Below are 11,384 nucleotides of genomic sequence, written 5' to 3' on the forward strand. Positions count from 1 at the left end.
ATCTCTCCTGTTCATACACATCCATGAAGTTCTCGGCTAGTCAAAGATCCCGTTTACACCTGGTATAAGATTTTTTTGTTGTTATGATTTTCTCCCCTTTTTCTCCCCAATTTGGAATGCCCAATTCCCAATGCGCTCTAAGTCCTCGTGATGGTGTAGTGACTCGCCTCAATCCGGGTGGTGGAGGATGAATCTCAGTTGCCTCCGCGTCTGAGACCGTCAATCCGCGCATCTTATCACGTGGCTTGTTGAGTGCGTTACCATGGAGACGTAGCGCGTGTGGAGGCTTCACGCTATTCTCCGCGGCATCCACGCACAACTCACCACACGCCCCACCGAGAGTGAGAACCACATTATAGCGACCACAAGGAGGTTACCCCATGTGACTCTACCCTCCCTAGCAACCGGGCCAATTTGGTTGCTTAGGAGACCTGGCTGGAGTCACTCAGCACGCCCTGGATTCGAACTCACGGCTCCAGGGGTGATAGTCAGCGTCTTTACACGCTGAGCTACCCAGGCCCCCGTGGATACTGGATTTAAACATTTCAGAGCGCAGCGGTTGATTGACAGGTGAGGGGTGGAGCTTCACTGCTGTCTGGGACGCACCAGGACGGATTAGCGTTTACACCTCAAATGTGATGTGCTCACATGCATTTCTTACCACCTCTATATGTGGTTTTTGTGATCTGATCACAAAATGTTTTAGACCCCGTTTAGATCTGATATAATGCTGACCACATGTGATCCGATCACCCGAAACACATCTTAATACCAGGTGGAAACGCCGTCAAAGAGTGTTGATGATTGCCTGAGAGTTGACAACCTTCTGTGACGTCACTCTCTCACTAAGATCAGTTCAGTTTTAGGCCCAAGCAAAGTCTGTTTTAAAAGGTAGTCAGCAACATTATACTGCCTTCTAAGATCCCTTGTTTTGTTAGATTGGAAGTCACTATCACATATGTCCTTTAATCCCAGAATGCAACATGATGATGGCGGATAAAGCCAGAGAAATGTTGATTATAAATATAATGCATTCAATTCTTCAAAGCATCAGTAGTTTTAAAATAGAAAACTGACTATTTTACACAAAAATGTGTGTGTGCTACGTGTATTTATACTCAGTAGGATGCTGCCATAGAAGACAGCTGCCTATGTAGGGAGGAGACAGTGAAGTAGCTCACTAGGTTTTGGAACAGACCCACTGTTCAAATCTAACTAAATTGTATGTTGTGTGTGTGTTATGTATTTTTATGCCAAACATATGAAGGAGAAATTCTAGTGGAGTAGTGACTGGATTGTCTTCACATGAAGAGCGCTGTTAGTGTTCTGCCTGTGTAGTGCACTCCAGATTACTCACTAATGAGGTTTCATCTCAGTCGGGACTCGGGACGCTGCCTGTGTGTGCAGTAGACAGCGAGATGGCTCATTAGATTTTTGAAAAGACCCCATATGTGATGTGATTAATTCCACGAGTAAAGTGTGTTTGTGTGCTGTGTACAGGAGAACTGCCGTACCTGAAGTGTCCTCTACATACAGTATTGAAGTTAACACCTGTGGCTTACGGTAAGACCAGATGATCTCTCAGTAATGCTGTTTATTTGTAAATAGGGTGTTTAGAGAGTGTGTGACAGTTTGTGTGTTTTTTTTAGGTTGTAAGGTGGAGTCCGTCTGTTTGAAAGTGGATGCTGTGAATACACACAGAGACAGACCGGCGGTAAGAAACACACACACACACACACACACACACACACACACATTGAATATCAGCCCATCAGTTTAGTGGTGAAGTTATCAGTGAGTTCACAAGTTTTTTTAAAGCAGTTTCACTCGGTGATGCAAGAACAGCTTCTCCCATCTGAATGGAGAAAGAATGCAATCTCCAAGACTGTTTACTAATATTATGATTCAATAACATGTTACATCACCAACAAACTCAACAGACCACAAAGCTGTGATCTGCTTCTTTAGTTCCAGTCAGGTTACAATAGACCTTTTTCACACTCCGGGTTTTGTAACGCAGAAGAAGTAAAAGATTGCTTGGACAGCGGTGAATGGGAGACCACAGCAAATATCATTTTCACTTACCCATTTGCTCCAAGCGCAAAAGAAGAAATCCACTCTTATGTTTGAATGACTTTCCAGAAGAGGAATAAAATAGAGAGCGGTGGATTAAGACAGTAAAGTGGGAGAAGATGCTAAATTTACTGTCACTCTCTCAGCAGCTGTAATCGAAACCCCCTCACAGTGGCCATTCAGTTTCTAAAACTAATATAACACAAAGCATGAAGTTTAAAATTTACACTCAATATTTTAAAAAGGTATAATATTTCCAGTCAGGTCTCCTAAGCAACCAAATTGGCCCGGTTGCTAGGGAGGGTAGAGTCACATGGGGTAACCTCCTCGTGGTCGCTATAATGTGGTTCTCACTCTCAGTGGGGCGCGTGGTGCGTTGTGTGTGGATGCCGCGGAGAATAGTGTGAAGCCTCCACACATGCTACGTCTCCGTGGTAACATGCTCAACAAGCCACGTGATAAGATGCGCAGATTGATGGTCTCAGACACGGAGGCAACTGAGATTCGTCCTCCACCACCCGGATTGAGGCGGGTCACTACGCCACCACGAGGACTTAGAGCGCATTGGGAATTGGGCATTCCAAACTGGGGAGAAAAAGGGAGAAAAAAAGTATAATAAAAAAAAATTGCGGGATTTACGCTGATAAATAAGGTGGAAACACGTCATCACAGTCTGTGAAAAAGGTCAGTATTTCATTAAGAACAGAGATGTTGTGAGCTAAAAGACGAGATGAAGCTGGACTTCCTGTCCTACAGCTGATTGAGCGTTCATGTCTCTGCTCTGATCGTCTCTCAGACGTCAACAGGAAAAAGATTCACAACCTCAGAGAATTACACTTCGTTGTATTAGCTGTATACCCAAATTTGCCACAAGTTTGCCGCTCATTATTTTCACATGCAGATGAGTTTGTGATTCGCCACAAATGTTTGCCAGAAGTTTGCAGCTCTTCACCGGTAGTGTTGAACCTCCGGCAAACCTTTCACAACAACAGGCAGTTAGCAAGTTTACAGCAGAGCTCATTTGCATGTGAAAATTATCAGTGGCGAATTTGCGGCAAATTTGCCATGAACTCTCGATATTTGTAAGGGTATTCAAGTATTATTGAAGGTAGTTCTGGTCCTCTAATCTGATTGGACGAGCAGTGTTCCAGCAGCACTTGTGGGTGTTCATGACATTTCACACAGACCATCAGTGTGTGTTGTTCTGTGACACACAACGCTTCATCCTGTTTTGCCTTTGTTTTCAACTGTTTGTTTTTGTTGATGGAGAAAATTAGACAAAACAACAGCCAACTGTACTTTGCGTTACTCAATGTGACTTTCATTATGGCAAGCCGAATTGACTTTTAATCATTCGCAGGATATGAATTGCTGATATTAATAATTACTTATTTACTAGTACACATAAACATTCCTGATATAAACAATTGAATTACAACTAGTGAAAATGGTAACTTCTGATATTTGTAGATGTATTTCAACATGCTAGATTTGGTATTTCAGATATTTGGAAATGGATTTCAGATATCAATAAATTGGAGAGTAATTCAAGATATCTAAAAAGACTTTCTTACTAGTTACAATCAAATTACAGATATCTGAAATTAACATTAGTTCTAGTGTAAACCGAATTATTAATGTAAAAAATTAGCCTTTTTACTAGTCGCAATTCAATTCTTGATATAAAAATAGACATTTGCACTAGTTACACTAATTATTAGGATTCCACCGGTAGTTGTTAGTATTCTTCTTCTTATTATTATTATTATTCCTGTAGCTCTAAATTGCCCAATAACTCAAGATCTCCTTGGTAAAAAGTTTTGAAATTTGGCACGTTGATACTACAGGCCACGAGTAACTACAACCCCAAAAATGGCCCATGTGAACCTATAGGTGGTGCTACAGGCCACGCCCCAATTTGTCCATTTTCAAAGTGATGCCATTTCCACCCCATAATTCCAAAATTTCTGAAATATATGCCTCATTTCTCATGAAGAACAAAAAAGCCTCTAGAACCCATAAAGTCCGCCATGATGGATTTTCCCAAATTTGTCCAAAACTGCAAAAATCTCCTCTTGAACCATAGCTCCAGTTGACTTGAAACTCAGTATGTATGTGTAGGATACATGTCTTTCAATTTGATATTTAGCAAAAATGAATACAATACAAAATGGCTGAAAGGTGCGCATTTATGTAAATGTCCACATTGTCTCAATATCCATATGTCCAAAAAATCTAACGCCATTTTGACTAATGTTTTTTCCAAGCTAACAGGCTTCAAGATGACATCACTCTGAAGTACTGTGCAAAATTTCACCTTGATATGTCATAAGATGACAGAATTACAGTTTAATATGATTTATCGCTAACGCTAAAATAATGCTTTACAAATCCACTAGTCATAAAACCGATACTTTGATTCAATCACCAGTTCATATGAAGACTCTTGCAATGTTTAATAACAAATTAATGAAATGTTGTGTACATGTGTGAAGTACATGTCTTTACCATGTCAATTTTTACATAATTTGCAGTTTTGAGGAGGAATCCGCATTGCTGCTTGCAGCTATATTTATTATTATTATTATTATTATTATTTTTACTAGTAAGAAGTGCATTGCTGATGTGTGAAACTGTAATTTCAACTAGTAAGTAATTAATTTTAGATATTGTGTTTTGAATAGCAGTGAATGCCAGATCTTTGTGAAATTCAACTATTAAAAATACAGTTACAGATATCAAGAGTTATTGTTTTTACTAGTTGAAATTCCATTTTTGATATCAAGAATGTGTATTTCTGCGATTGACATCAGTTTTTATATCACGAATTCACGCTTTTACTAGTGCAAATGTAATTACTGTTATCAAGAATTGGAATTTTCATTAGTTGTAATTTAATTTTTGATATCAGTAATGTATATTTGTACAAGTAAAAAAGTAATTATTAAATAAATATCAACAAATCATAATAATCTGTCATTACTCCTGTTCAAAACTCAATTACAGATATCTGAAATTAATTTCTTACTAGTTGAAATTATAATTTCACACATCAGCAATGCACTTCTTACTAGTAAAAATGATTGTTTTTCATATCAGTATTTACAGTGTTACTAGTACAAATGTCCATTCCTGACAACAATTGAGTTGCAAATAGTAAAAATCAATAATTTAGTTTTCACTAGTGGAAATGTTCATTTCTAATATCTGTAATTTGATTGGAACTAGTAAAAAAGTATTTTAAGATATCTTTAATTACATTCCAATTTCCAAATATCTGAAATACCAAATCTAACATTTTGAAATACATTTACATTTGTACATTTAAATGAGCATTTTCACCAGTTGTATTTCAATTGTTTCATAACAAGAACGGATATTTGTTCAAGTAATTGTAATTATTGATATCAAAAATAATCACTAGCTGGGTTTCCATCCAAAATTGTAAGCGCGTTTCTAAAAATTAGACTTAAGAAAATACGAATTGTTGCGTGTTTCTATCCTCTACGTAATGCGCATTATCATGATGGAGCCGCTGAATGACCTCTCCCTGCTTTGGGGGACAGTTTTATTTGCAAGATTGGAGCAAGTATCTCATTTTATTAATGCTTCCACGAGACACCGCAGAATAAGTGCAATATCTGATATGATGTGGGCTGAAATAGCTGCGATGCCCACACACCACCAGTCTCCACATACCTGGGAGTGCCCGCTCTCAAAACTGTTCTGGCGGATTGTGAGGACCCACTTTATCGACCAGCTGTGGGTTAAACACTTCCAAATGACAAGCGCTATGTTCAAAGAATTGTGTGCCAAGGTCTTTCATTGGGCCAATCACATCAAGCAATCGCACGCTCATAACACATGCACGAATGGTCAAAACATGGCATCGTTTTGCACATAAACCGTTTCCATCATCTTAATGTGCATTTGAACTAATGCGAAACTCCAGAAAATCCACCTCCTCCTAGCGCATTCAATTTTAAGCGATTTTATAACGTTTATTCGCATATCAAGTGTTTCCATTCAGGATTTCTTATGCGCAATTTCAAAATGAATGAAAAGCTGCTATTTTTACTAGTAAGAAGTGCACTGCTGATGTGTGAAATTGTAATTAATTTTAGATATCTGTAATTATGTTTTGAATAGGAGTGAATGACAGATCATTGTGAAATTCCACTAGTAAAAATGCAGTTACAGATATCAAGAATTGCTGTTTTTTTACTAGTTGAAATTCCATTCCTGATATCAAGAGTTAGTATTTTAACTAGTGAAAATGGAATTGTCCACAGTTATTATCCTGCAGATGAATAAAACTCAATTCGGCTTGCCATACTTTCAGACATTTAACACTTAAAATGACTTGTGCTGATATTCAGAATAACGGCACGAGTGTAATATTGAGTTTCATGTGTCATTGTTTGCTATTTATTTTTCTGTGTGTGATGCGGGATGATTTGGGTCAACAGCTCATTGTTTGGTCTCGTCATGTTTATTTGTGGACCGAGGAAACTTTTCACGGTTCAGTCAACACACACACTCTCCATCATCTATTAACATGTGACGTCATTCCCTGTGTTTGCTTCAAACAGAACGTAGATGTGTCCCGGCAGACAGAAGAAGCTCTGTTAACAGTGCCAAACCATCAATGACAATTCCTCTGTTGTTAATTCATATCCATGTACAGTCCCACTCCAGGAAACAGACTTCAGATGTTCCTAGAAATCATTTCCTGAAAGTAGATGTAATTGATGGGCTCTTCTGATGACTTTAATTGGACTCCGTGATCAGTGCTGTAATATGTGAGAGTTCTGCACGGGATCTGTTAATAACGTGTGTTTGTACTGAACTACACTTGATCTCGTGCACTGAAGTGTTTAGTGCCTGTTGCACATGAATGAATTGCTGCTATGAGAAAAACGCCAATCACTCCAGTAACATGTTATTTATTGCTAGTGCACATGTATGTAAATGAACAGGGTGGAATGTGCATGTCCAGTTGACGTGCTGGCTAAAAATTGATGTAATGACTTAAATTTGGGAATGTGTTTTGTTTATATAAAATACTAGCAGAGCTGTATTACACTCTGATTTTTATGCACTAATTTATAGTAAATTTGACCCAAATTAGAGAATGTTAATGTGAAACTCTCCTAATGTCATGTCTATTTGTGATGCTAATAAAATGTATTTGAAATTCTGTCTCTGTTTACTTCACAAACAAGAGCAAAGACAGATAATAATGTTCACATAACCGTCCCGAGCTGAACTTCAACTACATCAGTGGACTCTGAGGTCAAAGGGCAACACCTAATCAATTATCTGTTATGTAAGATGGCAGCTCCTAATTTTTCTGGCCTTTTGTCTCATGACCTTTGACCCCTGATTGTGAGAATGAGAAACTGTTTCATGTTTTTAGACTTTCATTATTTACGTTCCATTTTTGGATTTATTTGCATCACGATGGATCTGAAGCAGTTCAGAAATGTCATAATAAATCGTTTGTGTCATTATGTGTTTTTTCCCCCTAGAATGTAAATGTGCATCGTTCTACAGAAGACGCCCTGCAGACCGTTCCACCCCGCCTCTGACCTCTGACCTCCGTGTCACTGTTCTATCTCCATCTGTGTCTGCTCTGCCTTCTTCAGATCCAGTTGTGTTCGGTGATGAGTTCCTGTCTGTAAGATGTTTTCTGCTTGTGTAACGTGTGCTTTATGACATGTATAGTGCGTGTAGTCCTGTTTAACACAGATGAGTAACGTGTGATCCAGATGGAGTTTCATTGAGGACTCAGTGTGTCATGTGCATCGATATATGTAAGTGGATATACATTATACATACAGTCTGAAGAGATATTATTGCTGCTCCTGCTCACATGTTGTCATATCTTAAAGAGTCATCTCTGTTATTTTGAGGGATGGATGGCAGTGTGTGTATGTGTGTATGTTTGTGTGTGTGAGTATGTTTGTGTGTGTGAGTATGTTTGTGTGTGTGTGTGTGCGCGTGTCTGTGTGTGTGCGCGCGTGTCTGTGTGTGTGCGCGCGTGTCTGTGTGTGTGCGCGCGTGTCTGTGTGTGCGCGCGTGTCTGTGTGTGCGCGCTCGTGTGTGGTGTGTGCGCGCGTGCGTGCGTGTTTGTCTGTGTGTGCGTGCGTGTGTGTGAGTGTGTGTTGTCTGTGAGTGTCTGTGTGAGTGAGTGTGTGTGTGAGTGTGTGTGTGTGTGTAACACAAAGAAACACTCATTGTGTCAAAGAACATATTCATGAAATTTATTTTGTCAAAATCTTTTGTTGTTTTTGCTTTTAATTCATGGTTCTGACATGTTGATAGAGTATATTTATTTATTTTTATATGTTGTAAGGTTTAAATATATTGGCCTGTTTCACCTGACATTTAAACCGGTGACTTTATAAATGTGTTATTTGAAATCAACACTCACTGACTGTTCAATCGGGTATTTTTATATCTTGTAGATTTTGCTCAGAATAATTGTGCAGAATATTCTGCTTTTTTAACTGCACGTTTCTGAGAAATTGAAGTGCTAATGAAATTAAAATAATAAATAGCTGTTTGTTACATTAACAAATGTGGGAAGAAAGTCTTGTGGGAATTTATATTTACATCGATAAACATCTCATCGGTGATTCTTCAATGTTCATACCTTCCCAATATAAGGATCAACTAAAATCTACGTATAATCACAGGGTCAGAAATTAACTTTCACATTAAGGGGTGAAATCTGCCCTCTGCATTTGATTTTCAGGGGCGCTTTAAACATATTATAGGGCAGTTTTTTTTTTTTAACCAAATATAAGGTGCCACCCTCTTATCTCAAATACTTACATTTAATCAAACCGTTTACATAAATTCTCAATATGAATGACTAGATTGAGAATATATGACCTCTTACCCAGAAAATTCCAGCAATATCAACATATACTTTATGCGCAACTGCGCAACTAACACAAATCCATGTGTAAAATGGATTTGTGTATGTATAAAATGGACTAAATAGAGGAATTTATTTTTGCCCTTATTCCACCTTAATTTCTGACCTGTACTGTGTGAAATGAGATTATCGGGGTGTTTCTAATGTAATCTGGATTTGTGTTAGTTGCGCAGTACAATATAGTCCATTTATTGAAGTTGCCTCAAACGATGTCCAAAAAGTGCTTTAATACTGTATATTCCACAAACGAATATATGAAATGGTTGTATTGTTATGATTATTGGGTGCCAGTATCACAATAAATATGTAAAAATGTGTTTTTGATGTATGAGCATTAATAATAAACATATATGACACTACTGACGTTATCATAATCACAGTTCATTAAATGTGTTTTATCTCATGTTGGATCACACAGAGACGGATATTCTCTAGTGACTTCATGGGTCAATAATATAGATGATGTGAAAGTACAAGGATTTCTGGGAACTGTTGGAAATTATGATCTGTGTTTGTATATTTAAATGGTATGTTTTCATTAAATTAACCGTATGTGGTGATTTTATATGTTGTATATATGGACTGCATATTTTCACTTTCAAATGCTAAAACAATAGATGAACACAACACTAAACTGACACTGTAAATCAAATATTTGTCATTATTAATTTAGCCTATATATAACACATGGTAAACACTCTGTAGTGTCTTCAGTCTGCAGACACCAGATGGCCATGTTTCCCTGACGTGAACTTTCTAAAGCATGCTTCATTGGCATGACTGGAAACTCATGGCACTCAACAGGTGCCCGCCTGTGTGATGTCATCAAATACATTATTATAGCTGTGTAAGAATTGTTGGTAACTCTTTATAATAAGGTTCCGTTTGTTAACATAAACTAATAATGAACAACTGTATTTTCATCAACTAACATTAACAAAGATGAATAAATACTGTAAAAATATATAGTTTATTGTTCATGATACTGAATGCATTTACTGATGTAAACGAATGGAACATGATTGTAAAGTGTTACTGATCCTACAGAGAATAAAAGGTCAGGACAAGTTTGAGTTGATTTATAATTCAGTGTGTCCGCACAGATTTACTGCACAGTCACAAATTAACTTTCACATTAAGGGCCCATTTTTGCCCCCTGGATTTGATTTTCAGGGGCCCTTTTTAACTCTTATGAGGGCAATTTCTTTTCTAACCATTTAAAATACTGTCTCATTCAAATTCAAATACTTCAATGTAATAAATTCATTAATAATATTTAAAAAAAGAAAAGAAAAAGATAAAATGCCAAAACATGTATAACAAGAACTAAAATAGAATATCAAAAACTATATCAGATATTACGGAACCCCATTATGAGACTGTAAGGGGGTTTAGAGGAAAGGAGGAGGCGAGAACCAGCTTGACAACTTAAATAATAATTTATTAACTAAAAACACACACAAAAACACACAACTAAAAACACTGCACAGCTGTCTGTAATTCTCTCTCTCTCGAACTGTCGTCCCCGGCCGCCTTTATCCCTCGCGCGCCCCATCAGGCTGATTGGGGACCGGGTGTGTCTCATTCCAACCCGGCCCCGCCCTCCTCGGCTCTACAGAGACCTTTTTTTTTTTTTTTTTACCCCACATTTTGAATTTAAGGGACATTATTTTATTTTTTTGTCATTCTTGGTCTTTACCCTTTTGCATCAATATAAAAAAGTTACTCTGAGGTTCTTCGAGGACAAAAATGTCAGTATCAAAAAACTGCCATAATAATATTATATATAAATATTTTTTTCCACTTTCACTGATTTTTTTAACCAACATCAGTCCTGATCATAACTACCAAATATTCATTCATTTTCAGGATTTTAACCATTTATATGCCAGTTTGTTTATATAATGCCACTGTTGTTTTACACACACACACACACACACACAAATCTCTCAATACACACACAAACACACTCTGATATCCATACCAACACACACACACACAATTTTATCTGCATCATTTATTCAACTGGTCTGCAGTGCTCTATAATACAGCAAACAGAGAATAGGGGAAAAGCTTGTATTTGCTCCATAGGCTAAACATGAGAACTATAATACAGCAAACAGAGAATAGGGGAAAAGCATGTATTTGCTCCATAGGCTAAACATGAGAACTATAATACAGCAAACAGAGAATAGGGGAAAAGCATGTATTTGCTCCATAGGCTAAACATGAGAACTATAATACAGCAAACAGAGAATAGGGGAAAAGCATGTATTTGCTCCATAGGCTAAACATGAGAACTATAATACAGCAAACAGAGAATAGGGGAAAAGCATGTATTTGCTCCATAGGCTAAACATGAGAA

The 11,384-nt window shown here is 37.5% G+C and overlaps 1 protein-coding gene across 6 annotated transcripts in view; it reads left to right on the top strand.

Moving 5' to 3' along the window:
* pfkfb4a (6-phosphofructo-2-kinase/fructose-2,6-biphosphatase 4a) overlaps nt 1-9,584 on the top strand; it is a 24,527-nt gene extending 14,943 nt beyond the window's left edge. For 5 of the 6 annotated variants that reach the window (XM_051676168.1, XM_051676169.1, XM_051676166.1 and 2 more), the window contains 3 exons: nt 1,501-1,563; nt 1,650-1,714; nt 6,666-7,598. In XM_051676168.1, coding sequence (XP_051532128.1) covers nt 1,501-1,563; nt 1,650-1,714; nt 6,666-6,725 — 188 coding nt within the window. In that variant the 3' untranslated portion in view covers nt 6,726-7,598. The other variant, XM_051676167.1, reaches the window with a different exon arrangement.
* Nucleotides 9,585-11,384: the final 1,800 nt, after the last annotated feature.

This window comes from Myxocyprinus asiaticus, chromosome 37, assembly GCF_019703515.2.
Source record: "Myxocyprinus asiaticus isolate MX2 ecotype Aquarium Trade chromosome 37, UBuf_Myxa_2, whole genome shotgun sequence".
NCBI classification, from domain to species: domain Eukaryota; kingdom Metazoa; phylum Chordata; class Actinopteri; order Cypriniformes; family Catostomidae; genus Myxocyprinus; species Myxocyprinus asiaticus.